This window comes from Colias croceus, chromosome 20 (genome assembly GCF_905220415.1).
Source record: "Colias croceus chromosome 20, ilColCroc2.1".
Taxonomy (NCBI): Eukaryota; Metazoa; Arthropoda; class Insecta; order Lepidoptera; family Pieridae; genus Colias; species Colias croceus.
In genome coordinates, this window is record NC_059556.1 from 642807 (window position 1) to 666634 (window position 23828).

The 23828-nt window shown below is 34.0% G+C and overlaps 2 protein-coding genes across 3 annotated transcripts in view; both read right to left on the reverse strand.

Annotated features, from left to right (window-relative positions):
• LOC123700941 (inverted formin-2) overlaps window positions 1-13467 on the reverse strand; it is a 90899-nt gene extending 77432 nt beyond the window's left edge. For both annotated transcript variants that reach the window (XM_045648322.1, XM_045648321.1), the window contains exon 1: window positions 13341-13467. The gene's annotated coding sequence lies outside the window, so the exon portion shown is untranslated. The remainder of the gene's footprint in view (window positions 1-13340) is intronic.
• Window positions 13468-15640: 2173 nt separating this feature from the next.
• On the reverse strand, window positions 15641-18221 carry LOC123701009. Its single transcript, XM_045648416.1, has 4 exons — window positions 18124-18221; window positions 17736-17986; window positions 17106-17271; window positions 15641-16781 (listed from the first exon to the last, which is right to left on the reverse strand). Exons 1-4 carry the CDS (start codon window positions 18219-18221, stop codon window positions 15839-15841), a joined length of 1458 nt encoding a protein of 485 aa, XP_045504372.1. The 3' UTR covers window positions 15641-15838.
• Between the last annotated feature and the right edge of the window lie 5607 nt (window positions 18222-23828).

Sequence of the window (23828 nt, forward strand, 5' to 3'; positions counted from 1 at the left end):
GCTGAGTTTCTGGAGAAAGAAGGACTCTTCATGATGAATTCCTTTTTCCAGAAATCTCCGCATAGGAAGTGGACCTGGATAAGCCCCGACGGTAAAACGAGGAATGAGATTGACTTTATCATGACTACAAAGAGACATATATTCAATGATGTTTCTGTGATCAAAAGGGGCAAAACCGGCAGCGATCACCGTATGGTAAGAGGCACATTGAATATAGATGTGAAACTCGAAAGGTCTCGCTTGATTAAGTCAACTCTTCGACCGTTCCGCACCCTAATTCAGAACCCCGAAGGCTTTCAACTCGAGCTCCAAAATCGCTTCGCTTGCCTAGGCGATGACGTATCTGTGGACGATATGAACAACAGGCTTATCGAAACGATTCGTACGGTAGGGTTGCATCACTGCAAGATTCCCCGTAAGAATCGAACACAAAAACTTTCCGACCATACCCTCAAGCTCCTGGCAGAGCGACGCTCTTTGCTACTGAATACTTCCGATGAAGCGAAGTCATATAGGCAGCTCAATAGACGAATTACAAAGTCCTTGCGACACGATATCCGCTCCTTCAATACGAAAAACATTGAAGAAGCGATACAGCGAAATAAAGGCTCAAAAGTGTTCGCAAGAGATGGATCTATTGGGCAAAGCCGGTTGACTAAGCTGAAGACGGATAGTGGCAAAATTGTGTCGTCTCAACCGGAATTACTAGGCGAGGTCGAGAAGTTTTATGGACGCCTTTACACCTCCATTGCTAAGCCTGTTGCGAGTCCGGCGAAAGATCCTAGAGCCCGACTAACCCGACATTACACCGAAGATATCCCGGACATCAGCCTGTACGAGATTAGAATGGCTCTCAAACAGCTTAAGAACAACAAGGCGCCGGGTGAGGATGGAATCACATCTGAGCTTCTGAGAGCGGGTGGCACACCAATCCTCAGAGTGCTACAGAGGTTATTCACTTCCACCTTACTCGAGGGCACTGCGCCAAAAGCATGGAGCAGCAGTATGGTTGTCCTCTTCTTCAAAAAGGGAGACAAAACCCTGTTGAAGAACTACAGGCCAATATCACTGCTGAGCCATGTTTATAAGCTGTTTTCGAGAGTCATTACGAATCGTCTCGAACGCAGGCTTGATGACTTCCAGCCTCCCGAACAAGCCGGTTTCCGAAGAGGCTTTAGCACCATGGACCACATACATACGCTGCGGCAGATTATACAGAAGACGGAGGAGTATAATCTGCCATTATGCTTGGCGTTTGTGGACTATGAAAAAGCCTTTGATTCGATCGAGACTTGGGCCGTATTGAGGTCTCTTCAGCGTTGCCGCATTGACTATCGGTATATCGAAGTGTTGAGAAGTTTGTATGAAAACGCCACTATGTCAGTCCGGGTTCAGGAGCATTGCACAAAGGCAATTCCTCTGCAGCGCGGGGTCCGACAAGGAGATGTTATTTCTCCGAAACTGTTTACCGCTGCTTTGGAAGATGTCTTCAAGCTCCTGGACTGGCAAGAACTTGGCATCAATGTTAATGGCGAGTACATCTCTCACCTTCGATTTGCCGACGATATCGTAGTCATGGCAGAATCCCTGGAAGACCTCAATACAATGCTCGGTGGCCTCTACAGAGTTTCACAACAAGTGGGCCTTAGCATGAACATGGATAAGACGAAAATCATGTCAAATGTCCATGTTGTGCCCACTCCGGTATCAGTTGGAAACTCTATTCTCGAAGTTGTTGACGAATACGTTTACCTGGGACAAAGCGTCCAATTGGGTAAGTCCAATTTCGGGAAAGAGGTCAATCGTCGAATCCGACTCGGCTGGGCAGCGTTCGGGAAACTACGCAACATCTTTTCGTCCAAAATCCCTCAGTGCCTGAAGACGAAAGTCTTCGAGCAGTGTGTGTTACCGGTGTTGACTTATGGATCTGAGACGTGGTCGCTAACCGCGGGCATGGTGCACAAGCTTCGCGTTGCTCAACGAGCTATGGAACGGGCTATGCTCGGGGTTTCTTTGCGTGATCGAATCAGAAATGAGGAGATCCGCAAAAGAACTAAAGTCACCGACATAGCCCACCGTATTAGTAAGTTGAAGTGGCGCTGGGCTGGGCATATAGCCCGCAGAACCGATGGCCGCTGGGGCAAAAAGGTTCTAGAGTGGCGACCACCTGTACGTGGTCGCCACTCTAGAACCTTTTTGCCCGTGAACGTCGCAGTGTGGGACGGCCTTCAACGAGGTGGACAGACGACCTGATCAAAGTGGCGGGGAGCCGCTGGATTCAGGCCGCTGGTGATCGGTCGTTTTGGAAATCTTTGGGGGAGGCCTATGTCCTGCAGTGGACGTCTTGAAAGGCTGGAATGATGAATTAAGTGAATGTGGATCTGTGCTTTAAGCAGTAATGGGTTCGAATCCGGTGGGATATTAGTACTGCGTGTAGGTACCTACGTGAAAATAAAAGTCAAATTATAGAAATATATTATATCCCGAAGGCTTATTAAGGGATAAGATGAACAAACTAGATAATGATTTTCCTATGATGAATTAAACAAAAGAAAAATGTTTAAATTTTGCCGATGTGCGACCTTCCTAAATACAACGGAGTAATTTGTGTATTTCTATAAAATAAAATAAAAAATAATAATCGTGAGGATGGTCTGCTTGATGGCCTTTATTTTTCACGTATCAAATATAGGATTCCATAGAAATAACTGTATAAAAATGCTATAAAACTAATAAACTAAAATTTAAAACATATATCGCTTATGTTACACCACTAAACGGCAATCTCAATAGGTGGTCTATAATAATTTTAAAAGAAATGTAAATTATCTTAGGTCAGTGACATTTCAAAAACTTACTAATTGGAGCAAAGATAAAATATCAGATAGAACTGAGCAATATATCACGGATTTTGTAAGAAATAGTAGGACTAAAGGGAACGAGTCATCTGAGGCATTATTTCAATGTTTATTTGATTGGAATGTAATAGACACAGATATTCCTATTAATTAATCAAATCTGAAAAAAAAATTGGTTGTCTGTAAAGTCGGTTTACTGACGATAGTTGAACGTGACAACGATTGTGCTTCTTTGTCGCTCGTTCCGCGCCCTTGCTTGCACTTCAAGCCTTACGGAACGCCTCAGAGCGAGGTAACGCCGCATGAGTCATGTTTTTTCGGGCGTGCAGCCGGCTCTATCGAATTATAAGACGTTGTCACGTCAAAAATTTTATACAACGTTGTTACGTCTAAAAGGCTAAACCAATGGAGCTTCGAATATAAATAAGATGAAAGACAATAATGTCACAAAATATGGCACATCAGAGCATCTATATGAAAGAGTCGTAAAAGCAAATCTGCCCCTTTGCCCACATAGAGGGACTTTTTATTTCGAGATTACATTAACTTTGTCATTAAAAAGTCGTTAACCTAACAGTTACATTAGCTAGTTTTAAAGTTATTTAAACGTGTTATATTACTTTAATTTATACATTATAATAAAATATCCATATGTGATTTTTAAATAACTGTCTAATACATAATCAACCGTTTTTTTTTCGAAGTGTTTCCAGAGTAATTTTTAGAGCCTTTTTTAAAGAACTTTCAGCAAATAACAAATGGGCTAATTACTTTTTAGATCTACATTTTGTTAATAATAATTTGTAACGAGAAATATTCGTATATTTTAAATATGATTACCAGATATCTAGTGGAGGTATAGACTATAAACCTAGTATATGGTGGAAAAAAAAATAATAAAAACATTGATTTATTCCTCATTGAACCCAGTGTGATGACGTGGATACTCCTATGTACTTACACCGAAATAATTATTCATCATATTATACTATTTTCAAGAAAAAACCTCTATCTCTACATACATCGCATTTGATAAAAGTGAATCTTAAAAAGGAAAGGTATTGCTAATCAGTGAAATTTTAACTGCAACACGCGTTAATCAGTAAGTCACATAGAACACTTTCATTTATTTTACTTTTGTTTTCCCATCAGTATAGATAACTTTACAAACTACATATTAGAAAACTTATCACAGTCTGTGTTTATACAATCTATTATGTTTTTAAAACATTCAATTCATACAGATATTTTTAATATTAATTTAGATTCTGTTTTTCAAAACTCTCTGTAATTTTCATGTATTTTTAACCTATGAATAATTTTTCGAGGCATGTTACATAACCTGACTTTTACAAGACCTTCCATATGTAAACCATTGTATATTATGTTAGGTTTAAAATATATTTTGGTCTAGTTCCACACCAAGGATATATAACAATGTCGAAAATAGCAAATACGGAATCAAGATTAGAAGAGAAATTAAACTTAAACAGTAGTTTAGGGTTGTCACGTGAGCACTTATCTATCAATGCTTTATACTCTATAGATATCTATTGTCTATTATTATCGCAAATATTGTGTTTTATTTGGGAAATAATTAAAAACATTAAATAAAACAGAAATGAAATTGTTTTAGCGAAACAAGAATTTGTTTCTCTACATATTTAACGAAGAATTTGCTGCGAACACAGGCAGTTAACAATCAGTGAAGTTGATATGTAGATTAATAGCATTCAAATGCTTTATAAATGACAATTTCTGAAAATCAGAAATTAATTAATTTAAAAATTTCTCAACCACAAAAAAATATTTTTTCATAAAGTTGACAGCCCTGCAGTTTGCCGACATAAGGTTGTCATTTATCGTATATGGAGTGCGACCGTGAGTCAAAATGCGCTGTGACTAATGCTGAGGTTCTGACCTTAGCTCGTGTATACTTTTACTACTATAAAATTATTTTTAAACAGTGTCCTGCGTCCTTTAGATGTCCTATATGTATGGGGTAGATGCACTATAAGCTTTTAGTTGATTGACCTTTGGACCGGTTAGTTTGTTGTATGTTAAATATAAAATACTAGCGGTCCGCCCCGGCTTCGCCCGTGGTACATATTTACGTTTTCTCTACATAAGAACCATCCTCGTACTTCAAGGAATATAATAAAAGAAGAATTATCGAAATCGGTCCACCCGTTCACGCGTGATGCCGTGACAACGCGAAACGGGTTTCATTTTTATATATATAAAATAATTATTATGTATAAGGCTGGTGTTTGTAGGGATTTCATACTGGACTCAGTACTATGTTTTTGTTTACTTTCATATTATACTTAAACTAATATACCATTTAAAATTGGAGAAGGATTTCTTAGGCTTACATTTTAACAAAATCTGATACATTATGAAAAATAAAATATATTATATACACCAAGAAATTTGCGCCTGGTTAAATAATACACCGTCTTTTAAGTATAACGGATGTTGTATCAACCCTAATGTAGGGTTGGCAATTTATAATCTTGACAATCGTCACAAACAAATAATTATTAACTTATCATTTTCTTAAACCTCGTTAACTTATAACTCTTAGCACGTTCACATCCGTTCTAAAAACTACCGCTACGTAGTTCACATAAAAATAAACTTTATTAATATGCAATGAAGATTCATAACTGCATTTTAATCTATTTAAAATAATTATAAATTCCTGTATTGTAAAATGATTCTTATTTTCTATGATATTTGGTTGAAATTAGCTTCAGTTAAAATGATTTTATTAATAAAATATGAATGGTGAAGTTCTTTGATTTACCTGTGCTTCTTGCGGCTTGTTATGTATTTGATTTTGATTATTGTTTGTATGCATGTCCGGTTATCGATTACTCTTTTTGAATTTCACAAAGTACCTAACTAATTTTTATAATTAATTTTAGTTAGAACTCAAGAGTCGATTCTCTTTTATTGGTTAAGGTACGGTAAATATCTTGCATTTTTCGTATATTATTTCTCGCTCCATAATATAAATAATTATTGTTTTAAAAATCATAAAATTGCACACACATTCATTCATCAAATGACTAATTCTTTTAAGTGGAAAAATAAAACCCGCGGTCACTTATTTATTCTGAATATTAAAGATCTCTTAACATTTTAATATAAACAGTAATAAAATCCAAGATGGCGCCTCACCTCAGCTAACCTCAAGACATATTAAGAGCAATCATGGTAAAAATTGATATTCGGCTCGAACCAACCGTTTGATCTATTTTCTGACGAGGAAGCGATAGCTCTTGGTGCAGTGTTTGTCAAAGTTTTTACTTATAAATATGCGCCGGCTTTGTCTGCGTTGACCCTGGATGAGAAATAGCCTATCTACTAAGTTCGTCTTCAGTAGATAAATCATATTCACGCTTAGGTATAGAGAAAATCCACTACCAAAAAAAGTTGACCCATAAAAATCTATAGGTACTTAATATTATAAAACTGAAGAGTTTATTTGTTTGAAAGCGCTAATCTCCCTACTGGTCCGATTTGAAAAATTGTTTAGGTGTTAGATAGCCCATTTATCGAGGAAGGCTCGAAGACTATACAGGGTTACTTGTAAAACACCAGCAACCTCGCAGGACAAGATAGCTAACATCATAAGTTTGTTTACAACATTACGACTTTTGGCATAACGCAATAAATTATTTATAAATGATTTTTTAAGCTTTTATTGTACTCTCCTAACATTTGTAAGTCTATGTTCTATTCATTATCGAAATGACGACGCGACGCCCCCTTCCCCCTCTCGTTCGCTTCTTGTTTACGTAAATTTTAGATGCGCGTAGAGTTTATAATCATCATCATCATCAGCCCATATACGTTCCCACTGCTGGGACACGGGCCTCCTATGAGGGTACAGGCCATAATCCACCACGCTGGCCAAGTGCGGGTTGGCGGATGACACATGTCGTCGAACTTTTTAATTCTTCGACATGTCGGTTTCCTCACGATGTTTTCCTTCACCGTTCGAGCAGTGGTGATGTTACAACATGCGCAGATAAATTGAAAAATCAATTTATTTCCTGCGCGCTCGCCTGGTCTCGAACCACGGACTTATCGATTCGAAGTCCGAGGTCTCACCACTGAGCCACCACTGCACCGCGAGTTTATAATATTCAAACGGAAAATTAAATGAATATTTATTTTTGTATGAAAATTAAATCTAACATATTATCAAAAGTCGTAGAACAAATGTTGTTACTTATGATGTTAGCTATCTTGTCCTGCGAGGTTGCTGGTGTTTTACAAGTAACCCTGTATATCATCCCGCTAAGACCAACAGCAGCCGCCGGGCACACCTAGTTAAAAATAAATGCAACATTGGAACATAAAATATTCAAAAGATAATTATCTTTTTGAAATTAATTTGTGATAAATGTAATTAAGCATGTAAGTGTTTGCATTAATGCAAACAATGTGGTACCAATGAAAAACAGATGTCGTATGGTGACACAAAAACTACTAGGTATTAATATCTCTTATGATTTTAAATACTTATTAGTGAAAAAGTGTTTGTAATAAATTTAAAGATTTTTCTCAGATATATAATTTCTATTATAGTATATCTGAGAAAAAATAAATAAAATATGTAAGTCTGGCCCATATCGTCTCGTGTTGGGAGTCGCGGCTCAACCCAATATGATGTTATTTTTAGAATGGGTCGCGAAACCCGTGGACATCCTCGGACAAACTTCCGTCATTTCAACATTCCCGCTATGTTAAAGGAATTTTAACAAATGTAACAATTAATGATGCCGGATTATTGAACATTTTAAACAAGTTTAAAAAATCGTCAATAAGTTTTAGCACGTAATTTCGTCGAAAATCGATGTAAAACTTTGATTCCTACTAGCACAATCGGGTAACAATAAACAGACGAATATTATAATAATTCCAATGCAATATTTTAACTCTGTAAATCTAAAAATGGAGATTTATTTTATCGTCAATACATAGTTTGCTATATTGCGAATATCTCAACACTAATTCAAGACATTCAAAATAACAATCCATCCTCGGTAATCAACATACCTACCAAAGATAATACTATATTTATATCAAGAAAGAAAGAAACTATGTAATATTATACGGCCCTAAACTTTACCCCACTTTTCCATAATCTCACAATTTTACAACCATCCCATTTTTGGACATAGACATACTAACATAAAATAGATTGAAACCCTATAATATAATATGTATATGGGACAATTTTATCTCATTTCTTGTTAGGCCACTGCGTAACAGAAAGCGTTTCGGATTTCACGGGAAGTCAACTAAAGTTGATGTGTATTTCCGACTTTGTTTGTACTAAATATAGAGTTGATTTTTGTAAAATCTAGAATTGCAGAAAATCTACTGTAAGTTTAGTACCGACACAAAAGGTAATTTTAAATATAGGTAGACTAATTATTATAAGGTTGTAGATTACATAATATCGATAATATATGTAGATACATACACAGGACATTATTCAAGTATGAGATTGTATTTGTAACCAAAGGGTGAAAGATTACAAAAATATATAATATTTGGCACGTCAACATATAAATTACTGCAATCATTAAAAAAATCAAACCTTTATTAAATTTTTGAATAATTTGAATTTGAATTTATAACTTATCCTATAAGTCTATAAAGGTTCTAACAGACTTTAACTATTTTTACTAGGAAATCAAAACGCATCGGTTCGCAGTCTGTCAGACCTTATCAAATGGTGTAAACTACAAACCAGTCTGAACAAGGGCACGGGTCGGCCCTGCTTCATTTGTGACCTTACATTTCTAGTTTCGATTTCTATAAACAAATTTAAAATGCATCTTGGCCTGGTTTTGTTACAATCGAAGTATTATCTTTATGTGTTTTATAACTGTTTTATACATTTTGAATGAATGAATGAATGAAAGCGCTGTATTGTATGAAATTACAAATAGGACAAACAGACGTATATATATATTATTACTAGCTGTGCCCCGCGGTTTTACCCGCAGTGCTCCGCTCTTGTTGGTCTTAGCGTGATGATATACAATAAGCCTTGATACTTATAGCCTTCCTCGATAAATGGGCTATCTTATATCTTAACACTGAAAGAATTTTTCAAATCGGACCAGTAGATCCTGAGATTAACGCGTACAAACAAACAAACTCTTCAGCTTATACAAAAAGAGACATGATCAAATGGCGGCCTTGTGGCCACTGAGCCATCTCACCCAGGCAACTATAAGATAGATTAAAACATATGACATTTTATATTTTTTACGCGTTGATAAGAAAATGCTAAACAAAAGTATTGGATTGGATAGTATTCGAAAAGGTACTGTAGAGTGTAGAGATAGTGAATTTAACTAATGTACACGTTTAATTGGGAAATATTTTCAAACAAGATTAGGTTACTTGTACCGTAAATAAATAGGATATCAGCGGTCATTGCTAGTTCTTAATTATTTACTTTTGTAAAAAGAATACCTATATTATAAAGAAAAATTTCTTACATACCTACATGTAATATAGAGTGGAAATAAGTCATCTTTAATATGTATATTTTTATTGTTTTTTTACATTTCTTTAATGCTGAATCTTTTTAATGCAACCAGCACAATATAAAATTCACAGCATGCGCCAAAAGGCATAAAATATATAACATAAAAAGCACTCCATAAAGTTAATTTAAAAACCTTTTTGTACGAACTACATCATTACTTATCCCGCCATAAAACATAGCTTAACTAACTTAACAAGTAACAAAAAGTTAAGTTAATTAACTTGCTCAGTGGGTGTTCAAGTTACAGTCATTGACAACCTTCCTTCCTACGTTATGCCTTTGGGCAAGATAACTAGATTATAACTATTAGAACTTTGGTTTTGTAATCTTTTAGGTGCAGACTTCTAGTTTTTCTCCTTTTTCCATTATCAGATTTTCTAATCAATTCTGTAGTTTAGAGTTCTTTCTGCATGAATATTTTACGATTGTTTAAAGGACAATATACAGACAAACATTCATTTCTTGCAGTTTATTGTTTAACACTTATAGATGTGTGAAAAAAATTAAAAAGTCGAAAATTATACTTCAATAATAAATGGAAAAAACTGAAGATTACAAATTGATAAATACTTGACCTTAACCTCAATTGAATAGTAATATTATGACTTCCGATAATAATATTACAAAATTCTATTTAAAACTGATAAACCACGTGAATTTGCACATTCATGAAATAAATAATAAACTGATGCGTGCTAAAACAATGCTTGTAAGTCTAGATAAAGACAATTTCCTCTATTACTTGCGATAGTGTATACATCAAAATTAATAAATTTTACACGGGACAGAAACAAATACCTATCTATTTTATATTTTATACTACTTTAAGACTGTAGCTTTCTGTTGAGAATTTTCAAAATTACTTATTAAGCAGCTACGAAGCTTTTTGGCACAAAGTAAACCTTTCGTCATCTCTGTACACAGTTACATAGTTTATCCGTAATTCCAAATCATAATCTATCTGCATAATTTCAGCTGAATCCATACAATACTTTTTGCATGAAAAAGCAAACAGCCACACAAAAAAAACAACAACAAAATTCGAATATCTTCAAAAAATCGAACAAAGTTTCAACATATTTTTCTTATATTTCTTGAATAAGCGAGTACACAATAATTATTCATTTTCTTTTTTACTTTTATCCGACAATTTATCAACTTGCAAAAACGTGCAAATAATTTTCATTACAATAATTTTGTCTCGCTTGCAGTTTATATGTGTGCAATAAACGTCCATTTTAATAAACGAATCCATATGAATAATCATATAATGATCGCAATTATTTTATCAATTTTAATTCGTGACCCTGGACCGTCATCGTAGTGACCTAATTCATTTCATATAAGTTTGGAATTTTAATGCATTTCCCAATAAGAAATTTTAAATTTTAACGGTTTCGAAAAGAAAAAAATACCATAATTTTGGTACCTTTCCATAATTATACTCTACTAGCTTTCCACCCGCGGCTTCGCCCGCGCTGTCATAGAAAAACCCGCATAGTTCCCGTTCCCGTGGGATTTCCGGGATAAAACCTATCTTATTTCCCTGGGTAAAAAGTAGCCTATGTCCTTTCTCGGGTATCAAAATATCTCTATACCAAATTTTATGCAAATTGGTTCAGTTGTTAAGGCGTGATTGAGTAACAGACAGACAGACATAGTTACTTTCACATTTATAATAGAATATATTAATAAGTAGGGACTATCTAATATTGTTTTATTTCAGTCATAGTTCCTAACCCATAAAGCTGAGTTTGGGTTAAAAAAATATCTGAAAAAGCTCTACCGATCAAAATTCCCGATAACACGCATGCTACGGTGAAGACGGCACAGCCCAAAGCATGTTTATCTGTTCAAATATTCAGATTTATTATATCAAATAGCTATTTCTAGTACTTTTTATTTCAAAGCATTTTAACAATTAATAGCTTTTTCTAGTACTTTTTTATTTCAAAACATTTACAGTGATTTTGATTATTGAATTCAGGAAGTTCTTACTCATTCAATCGACGCGGAGGACTTAAAGGGAGGAGATTCTTAATTTGGCTGTATTTTTTTACATTTAAATTAAGTAGATACAGCTAATAAAAAATATATCATAGCTTTCTCGTCATAACAAACAAAATCTACTAAATATATTCCGTGCCAATTACTAAGTAATATCTAGTAATTACCTATACTCTCCTATTTTCAGGGACTCGAATAAATCCAAAATCAGATTTTATATGCCTTATCTATTGATAAAGCATTTGTCGTTTATCTTGATTATTACAGATAAACCAATTTGTTTAATTAGGAGCTAGCGCGCAAGAGCAACTTTTGTCTCCGCAACTATTTTGCCTCTCCCATCGACTCTATAGGAAGTTGCGTCGATACGTGAGACAAAATAGTTGCGGAGACAAAAGTTGCTCTTGCGCGCTAGCTCTTAATCTACATCTGTATTCTCAACGTTGCTTGTTGTCCTATCAATTTTAAAAATATTACTTTCAAATACCTACGTTGGTAAAAGGATGATCTTCTTTGTGTCTCATTTAACAAAATTTCGAGCATCTTTTGTATATCAAACATTTCACTAACTTCTTATCTATGATAGTGCGAGTTGTCATTACATAATTAAGATCATTGAAAAACTCTTTATCAAAAGATTATCTTCGAATCGTCACTATTCAAAATATTAGTCACTGATTGAGTTTTATACACGTGTGACGTGATACCTAGCCTTCCATTTTCCATACCACATGAGTTTTTCAAGCCTCTACAAGAGATAACCTAAACATTTTTTAGCCTTTAAACTGCAATATTAAAAAACTAATCAATAGATCAACAAGTGAAAAGACGAGAAAAGTATTGCTTAATACTTCCCTGAAACATTTAAAACTTAAACGATCTGAATTCTGAACTAATTGCTGGAAAACCGGAAATCCACATCATTTTTTCACGTTATCAATGGCGTATGAAATAAATAATCGCACAATAAACTTATATTATTTTGTTTTATCTGATGAATTCGAGTAGCTATTAAAATAATTGACTCCGCAAATTGTAGTAGTTTTATTACGTAAATAAATCTGTACAAATAAATATAATATTTAATATTTAAACGGTTATGCCATTGACAAAATGCAGACTAGGCTGGACAAGCTAGGTTAAATATCTAGGAAGTATTTCTTCAAGGGTGCAGTAATAAGCCATGTTTGAATAAGTATATCTAATTTATAATATGTTAAAATAAAATGTATGAACCTAAAACCTACTTAGATAATGTTGGATCGATATTTTATTTAGTGCTTTCGCGTTCTTTTTTTCCTTCACTCTGCAGTTTCTAAACTTGTTTTTCTAATATCGTAAAACGTAGGTAGTTAGTGTTTTTTAATTGAATAACTAGGTACCGTTAATTGATTAAAGTTTAAAGTGGTTTAATGCTCTACAACAAACGGAAAATAAATTATTGCCCATAGAGTTGGTTTATCTGTTGACTTTGTTTATTCTAAACAAATATTTGCCTTGAGAAATTAGTATCGTAAAATAATCATCAACAACTGATGACCTAATATATCGAATTATCGAATTTCTTCGTAAAAGAGTGCGTTGTACAACAAAAATAAGTCGACGACGAAAAATCGATTAGGTATCTTATGATAAAGTTTATTACAAACACGATTACCTTTCTCACGTACACAAAATATAAACATATATACAAACTGAAATCACATCAGATATAGGGAGAAAAAGCTTTTTGCGACCAAGTCCAAAGAACATTAGTCAAGGATAATTATTATAAAGCAAATAATTTATTCACTCGCGTAAAAACATTAGCGACGGTTACGTTTTAAAATCACAAACTTCCGTAATATTGGACCGTTAACGTATTGTGTAATAACAAACAAAACATGACATACTTAAATCGGTGTTCGTTTCATTCAGTTTCACGAATTGTTTCCGATGAAAATTCACTATTAGCGAGTGCGGTTGGCGGACCGCGACACGTCCTCTCACCACGAGAGTCGAAAGCACACTAGCGCTAGCCGCTAGCTATAAGCTATGTCCTTCTGTGCAGCGCTGTACTTTCACGACTCTATGGTGATACAAAGTTTATGGAAATCGTGCAGGATCGAGGCGTGGCTAGGATTCCTAGCTTTTGTTACTGTTATGTTTATTGCTTGAAATAAACGATAAGATTTACTTAGCGGTTTACTTGCGTATCGCTTTAGTGCTCCTTTTTGTAAGAAGGTAGAGCCATTAATTTAAGATTTATATTTTCAGGAAAAAGTAAATTTTTTGTGGGTAAAAAGTATTCTCTCCCCGTAGATTATACATAAAGACACCCTGTTTTGAACTTTTAAACTTAAATAACCAAGAAGTTTTAGAAATAACTAATGCTCTATCTTTTTAAAACATTCGCTAACTGTAAATTTTTAACACATTATCACAACAAATTGCTTACATATAAACTTTGCTGCGATTATAATTCTTTCGTATCTTGCTTAATATTGCTGAAAGAAGAAAATAAAATTTCTCTACCATTTAAATAAATCGAGTGAATATTACTATTCATTGTATTACAATTTGAGTTTTTTTACATAAATACCCCGGTTTCTCCTTCTTCACAAATAAAGCAAAAAGAATAATGTAAAACTATCCGGAATCTGGTCTTACGTTCTACGTACCTACTCTTTATGTGTCTTTATGCTGTGACTGTGACATAAGTCCAACACGCAGAGTACCTTGTAAGAATTTCAATGTGTTGTGGGACACCAGCCATAGCCTGCCCATGATTACACTATATTTTAATAATGTTATGATCTGTTATGATATTATTGTGTAGTATGTCACTTTTATTGTTATGCCTTTCCTAATACTGATTATTTTCTGCATTAGTCTACTTAAGTAAGTTTATGATTATAATGTTATTTCAATTGGAATTGTGCTTCACAATTTTTGGTATTTTTATCCTTAGTGCAACATCTTTGGAAGGTATTTTAATTACATATTTAAAAGAAAATTCTTGTTATACAAATATGTAATTATCGAAGTGCCATCTGTCTAGGAAAATTAATTGTTAGGTATTTAGGTCTCCGCTCTCCGGATATCTCCTTATTTATCTATATCTCAGTCGAAGTACCAGGAATATTATTAACCGAGTCACGTCGGGTGACACAACATGTTTACGAGTCTCTGCATCTATTTGCCTTAAGCAGCCGTATCTGATGTTATTTGCATATTCTTTTATCTTCCGATCTCTGTTTATTCCATTCAATTACAATATTACTGTTAGCTTTTGTGGTAGTGGCTGATTCTAACATTCTAGCAATTTTAAGAGAGATTCAATGATTGTAAAACTAGCTTTCCATCCGCCGTCCGCGGCATCGCGCGGGCGATCAAGAAAGAGTCAAAGAAAAACCCGCATAGTTCCCGTTCCCGTGGGATTTCCGGAATAAAACCTATCCTATGTCCCGGGGTAAAAAGTAGCATATGTCCTCCCTCGGGTATCAAAATATCTCTATACCAAATTTCATGCAAATTGGTTCAGTAGTTAAGGCGTGTTTGACAGATTGAGTAACAGACAGACAGACAGAGTTACTTTCGCATTTATAATATTAAGAATAATATTAAGAATGGATTAGTTTTTGTAGCTTCTGTAAAATTATAAACTTGGAAGTTTCATAGAACGCCACCTAACCTATATTAAGCTTAATAATTAAAAGGGTAAATATTATAAATACTTTTGCCCTGAAGTACCTACGGATATTACAAAATATGTACACATAATTATGTATTATGTAGGTACGTATTTACGGAGCAGTCAACAGAAAAAAAATCAAATCTTTCGCGAAAGTGGTCAAGCAGAAGACAAATAAAAATATAACAAAGAAACATATTGTTTATTGCTTCCAAAGGTGAATCTTACATAATAAATGTTAAGTTCTATAATATTTTCAACTGCTGGATGCTGGATGCGTGCTATTTGAGTTTTGTTCATCATAATACTAAAATACATTAATATCATTATTTAGTTCTTTCTATGATTGATTTAAAAGAGCAACTATGGAGTTTCTTGCCGATTCTTCTCCATAGATACTGCTTTCCGAATCGGTGGTAAATGTTAAAAATATGTATTGACGTTTCAAAAGTGCTTCTCGAAGAAGTCTAATTGAATAAATAAATGTTTGAGTTTGAGTTTTTGAGTTTATGGGGTACGTAATAATGTATTCTTCAATATTATAAAAATAGATTATATTTCGTGTCCAGAATCACAACGACGAAGGAAAGATAACACTTAAGGGTTAGCACTTAGCTCTTGTAGCTTATAACTACCTAAATAATAAAAGCTAACAAAGACAATTTCAATAATTGTTAATAAACTTAACACTAGCTTGATTTTCTAGTTAAGAATAATTTATAAAGACTCTCCCGGTCTCAATTTAATAATTTCTGGCTTGTTTGGATCCCCATTACCTCTAACTACATAAACTGTCACATATCCATCATTGCCTTTATTATAATTATTATATTTATTGCTTGATATGTATTTTTGTGTATTGTAATTATATTTATTCATATTGGTATTATAATCATTCACTTTATTTTCATTTACAGAATTATCATCAGCCCCTTGACCATAATAATTTGTATAATAATTGATATTATTTGGAAACACAAAACCTCTGGTTTTTCTGGTATATTCTTGAACATAATTTGTATTTGTTTCTGGAAATTTTAATGTTTTACTTTCTCTAGTATCTTTAACAGTATTAAAATCATCTTCAGATTCTTCAAAATCGTCTTTATCTGGAAAGCTCCATTTACCGTTATTATTACTTGGATATTCATCATTTTCAATACTATTTGGCTTATTCTGGATCCTCTTTTGTATTTTATAACCTTTTTTAAGTCTATCATTATATGGATATGCAAAACCGTACTTGTTTTCATTATTCAAATAAGGATTAGGATTTTGAAAACCATAACCAGAATTTATATTATTTTGCTGTTCGTTTCCATAACTTTGTTGTTGATATAGCCCATAGCCAAAATTCTGATTTAGCTGTCCATTATCACCAGAAAATTGTTGTGTATTTTGTGGATCGAGCTGATAGTTTTGTAAGTGATTGTAAAACTGTTGTATATTCTGTTGACCTTGTTGTGGCGAGTTAAAGAATCGAAAGAAGCCTCCGTTATGGTTGTTGAGGTAGTGGACCAGTTGTTCAGGGTCGGAGGGACACTGGGGGTAGGCGTAGCGACAGGCAGAGGGGTTTTCTTTGGATGACACTCCGAGGAGAACTGCTCTGCCGAAGACGAAGAGCGGATTGGAGCTGATCCCACCGTAGGCTGATAAAAGACTGGAAAATGATGATGTAATTAGTGTGGAAATTAAGCATCGCAAATTGAATAACATACTATGGTCAGGTAGATGCTCAGTTAATACACTGTTAACGTAAATATTAATAGGTGCCTGACATTGTAATTTGCTGTTACGTCATAGACAAAACATATATTAATCAGTTTCGGCAAAGAAAAGCACTCGATTAGCTCTTCTTTTTCTTTTCTCCTCTTCGAGTTCTAACCAGTTTTTTAATTAAATTTGAAAAGTGAAACTAGTAAATTGCCTTTAAGAATATCAAACTTCCACAAAGTGATCGTAGCGAAAAACAAAGATACATTACGTAAGCAATGGTTGTAGTCCCGTAGGCAAAGCACTACCACTGCCTAGGGCTCCGCCCCCCGCTTCGCATAACAACCGCGGCACGCACTGGTAGTCGTCGTACAGCGCTATGGAGGTTAGGGCTTCGGTCAGCCGCGATAGGGCTTCGGAGGCGAATGACGGACGTTCTGAGGATGTGATTAATTCGATTTAAATATAATGATAATTTATTTCTATTAAGCTATTGTATAGCTTCTATCGCGGGCCTTGAGCGCGGGGACCGAATCGAGAAATTCCGTAACGAAAAAACCTCACGCTCTCCACTCCGACGGGCGGAGGTATGGCTTGAAGGCATAGCATGCAATAGCTTTACCGCGGCAGTCCCCGAGTGCCACACGTCGTTTTTTTACATGGACAGCTCAATGTTGCATTTGATTCTATGTTTTTAGGTCGGTTAAAATAAATTTAAAATAATAAAGTAAATAGGCTTGAATAAGATTATCTCGATAAATTATTGTATTTTAACCTAAGTGTACAAAGTTTGAATAAAATTTGTCTGTTTAAAGTGGGTCAAAATCGAGTCTAAAGGACTCGGCTACATACAAATATACAAGTGAAAAATGAAAGCGTGTTAATAATATTCAACTATTACCATAAAAATGTCCTCCATTACCAGGATAAGGATACGGGGATGGATACGGGGCCCCAAAATCGGCGGGATATCTCTGTCTTCTCTTTTTTTTTCTCCCTATAGCACGACCCTCCACTTGAGGTAAATCTCGAGATTTATCTTGAGCTATATCTTGAGAATCATCTGGAGATACATCATAAGATGCGTTTGCTTCTCTTACTGGATTAGAATGATATACTTGAAGTTGGTTATCGCCAAAGCGAAATATTTTTCTGAAAATACACATTTTGGATATTATCGAAATAATTAATGAAATTTAACACGCACGAACACGTTAAATAAATATTCAATAATTGTTTGATATAAGTAATTTAATAAAACAACTTTTATAATTATATCAATAACTTACGATAAAAGTTCAGTGGCGCTGTATGTTGAATTTTCTTCCGCACTCACATTTATTATTGTGAAAATAAACAAAATTTTACTACAAAATCTCAAAGCCATTATGAGTCAAACCCTGGAAATAAAAATAAATAATATTAGAAACTTTTATACCAAGAAACATTATTAATAAGAATACCTAAATCTTTTGTAGAGCATTTAATATACCCAGTAAATTGTTAATAAAAATGTTAAAATATGAAATATGAAACAATTTAAAGAACACATTTCACAAATAAATAATTTGTTACAATACTTACATATTACAAAAATATGTCTACACACAGAAAGCTCCGAAACGCAAATAACATTTTGCGTGGTAAGCTGCGCTCTTGGTGATATCATACCAAATTTCTAGCGCCCTACAAGGATAGCGGATATGTTAAAAAGGTAAATCAGTGAAAGTTTCTATTATATAAAACCTTATAAAACAATATATTACACAAAATAGTAGGTTTTATAAAGGGTGTAGGTAGAAAGATTTCTACTATTAGGTATAATGTATGAATGGATGGCAGTTTGTCACTCTATACACCTAGGCTCGTCTGATCTGCATGAAATTTGGCAAATACATAGGTTATAATCGGCATCGGTACATAAGCTCTCCAAATGAAATAGCTAATTTTTTTACGGGCTCTTTTTACAATACTGCGGATTTTAAGCTATTGCATAGCTTCTATCGGGGGCCTTGAGCGCGGGGACCGAATCGAGAAATTCCGTAACGAAAAAACCTCACGCTCCCCACTCCGACGGGCTCGGAGGTGTGGCTTGAAGCCATGCTATGCAATAGCTTTACCGCGGCAGTCCCCGAGTGCCACACGTCTTTTTTTTAAATGGGTCAAATACATATAATAATAATTAGCAATATAATCATTTGGATCAAAAGGATCGTTAATTCATATTTCAGTTTTCATTATAATTCATGTGAAAATAAGGTAGAGCCTCAATGATTACGCTCTCTCCTAAAAATACAAAATGCCGAGGCTTCGCATTCGTTTAAAAATTTGATAGTTTTTTTTTTCAGTTTCTAGTTTTAGTCATGTACAATCGATATTATAGAAAAAAGTGAAGAAACTGGCATGTCAAAAAATATTAAAATCTCACTAATCCAATAATCAGAAAGTCCAATAATCAAAAAGTTTCAGCATATAAAATCTACCAACCCATCACACTTGGCCAGCATATTTTAGTGGAATGTGTCTGTAGTCGCAAGAGGCAATAGTGATGTAGTGATGTTCATCCATATTCAATCCATCCACCGGTCAGTTATTTCGAAATCAATCAAATACAGATGATATCTAAGCCCAAACATTGACCTTGAAAACGGGTTTATTTCGCCACTATGTCAGTTGCACAGAGTAAGTTGTTAATCTGTTGTCACGTGTGGCTGACACTTTGACACGCGTTGCCATGACTACCGAGCTGTTTTGACAGCGCTAAGAAGAGAGCCGTGACCGAGTGACAGTGGGTAAATAGGCTTTTCTTGAAGGAAGGTTAGGTTTGTCATCATATGATCATCCTAGAGATCAAGCCATGATCATACAAACTCTTATTGCAATAACAAAATCTACCTACTGTCCCAATGCAATGTATTAATAACTAGCATTCCGCCCGCGGCTTCGCCCGCGTTTAAAAAAACCCGCATAGTTCCCGTTCCTGTGGGATTTCCGGGATATACATATATGTTTATCCAAGTTACCCTCTATATATGTATACTAAATTTCAATGTAATCTTCAGTAGTATTTGCGTGAAAGAGTGAGTAGGTACATCCATCCTCACAAACTTTCGCATTTATTATAAGTATTACATTTCCCAACGTGTAGAATCAACAAAGCTAAAAACAGTGTAATATTTATGGCTATTAAAATATTATATAATATTAAATAATACATCATTTATTTTGATAAGGGTTAATACCAAGGTACAAATAAAGAGCTTTTTGTAGCGGTGGTATTTTAATTTCTTTTTTTCAATAAAAAAACGCTTATTGTGACATGACTGTAATAGTTAGAGATATGCTGCCGCTGATTTTTTGTAAACAATGGTGTGTTCTAAAAAAATGTAGTATATCATTTTGTTCTATCATCAACAGTTTTCGCAGCGCACGCGATGTAAGGTAGTTTTTTGATATTTTTTTCACACCTTGGATTACGTTATCGTAATTTTAGTAAGGATGCCCATTTTTTTTGAAAATGAAATATAGCCTATGTCACTCAGAAATGATGTAGCTTTCCAACAGTGAAAGAATTTTTCAAATCTGCCAAGTAGTTTCGGAGCCTATTCAATTCATACAAACAAACAAACAAAAAATCAAACCTTTCCTCTTTATAATATTTGTATAGATTAGTTTTGAGATCACGTCATTTAAGTAGGTACTTAGTATAAGTAGTAGTAGTTGTATTATAAGTACTCAGGTAGTAGTTAAATAAATTGACAATGTTTCATTTCGTTTATCACTTAGATGTTTATCATTTAACTTTTTCTATCTTTTATAGGTAAGTGCAATAACTATTAACTAATAAATAAAGAAAAGTTATACTTTCATATTCTGTGCTCTACCTTTGTTCGTCTGTTTGAATTATAAATTACTAGCTTCCACCCGCGGCTTCGCCCGCGCAGTCAAAGAAAAACCCGCATAGTTCTCGTTCCCGTGGGATTTCCAGGATAAAACCTATCCTATGTCCCGGGATAAAAAATAGCCTATGTCCTTTCCCGGGTATCAAAATATCTCTATACCAAATTTCATGCAAATTGGTTCAGTAGTTAAGGCGTGATTGAGTAACAAACAGACAGACAGAGTTACTTTCGCATTTATAATATTTCCTACGAGCATAACAATATTCACTGTCGACGTTAGTTTTTGTGCGCCTGCAAAAAATAATACAAGTTACTCTTTACCACGTAAACTTGTTTCTTTCCCAACTTAGAATAAATCACATCTATTTATTAAACATTGCTGAATCAATATAAATTTTGTGTATAAATTGAGTATTTTTTGACTTAAATCTAATCATAACTAGGTAATTGTAACACATTGTAACTTCAACTAGGTATTGCAAATATGGAAAAAGGTTCAATTCTCACTATGTAGGTATGTATTATAATTTATAATAATAAAATTATTATGCATAAGGTGTATGTGTTTTTATTTTAGTTAGTTCGTATAGTTTACTTCATATATTTAAAGTATTGATATTTTAAATTCCTACAGAAATGTCCATAACAGCAGCTGTCTTTTTAATAATAATTATTCATTTACTGAAACATTGCTTGGTTTGTCACTAGATGGCGTAAGATGAACTGTCGGAAGTCGGAATACTCAATACATAATTAATATGTATTTGTTTATATTCATAAATCATAATTCATAACATACATTTTGTTTTATTACTTACTTACTGGAGATGGTCACTCTAATCTAATTTACGCCCAACTGCCCCATGAATATTTTAATTCACTTTTTAACAACTTTTTTTTGGATCAATGTCTAATCCTCCAAGTTCCAAATATTGTTTTTATTTCCAAATATATTTATCCAGATCCTTTATTTGAAGATCTGTGTTTGAGATAATTGTCGCAACTTGCTACAGGTTATCGATATTTTTTATCAAATCGCTAGAAATATGGAAAATAATATGTTATACTTATAGGTACCTACCTAATATGCATAAGTAATAAATTTTTCATATTGGTCTATCCTTATGGTAGGTAATCACGTATAAGCGCTTTTTCAAACTCAAACATTTATTAGACTTCTTCTAGAAGCAAACTTTTAATTGATATTGCTGTTTCTATTTTGTTCTACATATCCATATGTATGTTATGCCTATTCTCCGTTTTTTCTTAATCTCGATATGGTAAAGATGTACACACTATAAGACGTTAACTACGTTATACTTACGTAGTGATTATTGACAAATCGCTGTTTATTCGGTCTTCATCTAATTTAGAAAGTTAATTAAAGTTCTGTAGAAAAACAAACTAATATAAGCAGACGTCATCTAGTATGTAGCATCTATTTAAATTAATATGAACATAGGTAACTATAATTAAATTAAAAGTCATTCACTAAAGTTTTAATAGGTACCAACTCACACCACACTCACCCCATCAAACTTTGTATAATCCTATATGTACCACAAAGCCAATTTCACTCCTTGCTGATAATGTTCCTGATAGCATATTTAGTATTTACCACTTGTGAAACCTGCCGATATCATTACCGAAAAAATATTTGTACTTAATAAAAAAAATGACATAAATCTATACTTAATACTAATAGCACAGACTAATAATAATATACTACGTAATAGGTATTATAAAGCTGAAGAGTTTGTTTGTTTGAACGCGCTAATCTCGGGAACTAAGTACTGCTCCGATTTGAAAAATTCTTTCGGTGGTAGATAGCCCATTCATCGAGGAAGGCTATAGAGTATAGGCTATAGATAATATGTATTATAATCTCGCTAAGACCAACAGGAGCGGAGCACTGCGTGTAAAACCGCGGAGCACAGCTAGTTGATAATAAGATTTTATCCCTTTATCCCCGAACAAAGAAATGAACCAGAAAAAAAATTGCTAATCAACATTTTATCAGCCAGTCTCACGACCTCTTTCATCGTTAATCATTTCTCCAAATTCGCGAAGATAAGCTACTTTCTAAATATGACTTTTTAAACTGTGTTATCATATTTGCGTTAAAATTTTAAAACATAAATTAGACTAACAATTTTTAAGACGTAGGTATTTGTACCGTTTTATTTAATTTTATATACTTATGCAAAAATTTGTTACTCAATCATGCAAAAACTACCGAACTGATATAACTGAGATTATGACCTAAAATAATAGATCATTAGAAGGTATTATTTCCGGGTGTCATACATACGGAGCATTGACTGGATTTACTTTTCCTATCGACTCGGATCTCCTTTTATTTATTTATTTTTACATTGTAGACTGTGTTAGTAATGTGTGGCGTTTTTAAGCTATTGCATAGCTTCTATCGCGGGCCTTGAGCGCGGGGACCGAATCCAGAAATTGCGTAACGAAAAACCTCACGCTCCCCACTCCGACGGGCTCGGAGGTGTGGCTTGAAGGCATGCTATGCAGTAGCTTTACCGCGGCAGTCCCCGAGTGCCACACGTCTTTTTTTTTTCTATGTATTAGAGGGCGCCTTATCGAATTTAACATGAAACTATGTGAACTTTATTCAGAAGCTTCTTATTTTAATAAAATAAATAAATTTAGGAATAAACCTATAGAAATAGGGAAATTATTAATTCTGCTAAATTATTATGTGTAGTAGGTATATTATTATTCTAAAATATGTGTACAAACCTATACTCACATAGGTAGGTACATGCTGCCAAACTCAAAGTAAGGTTATTTCTTATTTCAGAAATCCCCTAACGGTTAGGTGCAGATTTCTGAAATAAAATGGATTAGGTTACCCATAATTATGTATTTTGATAATATACCTACCTAGTCTCCATATCTTCTTTGATGCTCTGATAGCAGGAATGATTTCTATATCAAAATTTTAAAGGTCAATAAGGAACATTTGTTTACCTGTAATACTAAACAGGAAAATTTGTTTTATCAGCAGCTGTACATTGATGTAAATATTTCAATTGTCATTCAAAGTAGGTACGTCGTTAATTCGAAGA

What these genes read in the sequence shown, in the direction of transcription:
- LOC123701009 (XM_045648416.1), bottom strand. Translation starts at nt 18,221, where the DNA reads ATGGCTTTGAGATTTTGTAGTAAAATTTTGTTTATTTTCACAATAATA. An exon ending in TAATGGAGGACATTTTTATG is followed by an intron (nt 17,272 to 17,735) that starts GTAATAGTTGAA and finishes TCACATCCTCAG; the next exon opens with AACGTCCGTCATTCGCCTCC. An exon ending in GGACTACAACCATTGCTTAC is followed by an intron (nt 16,782 to 17,105) that starts GTAATGTATCTT and finishes ATCATTTTCCAG; the next exon opens with TCTTTTATCAGCCTACGGTG.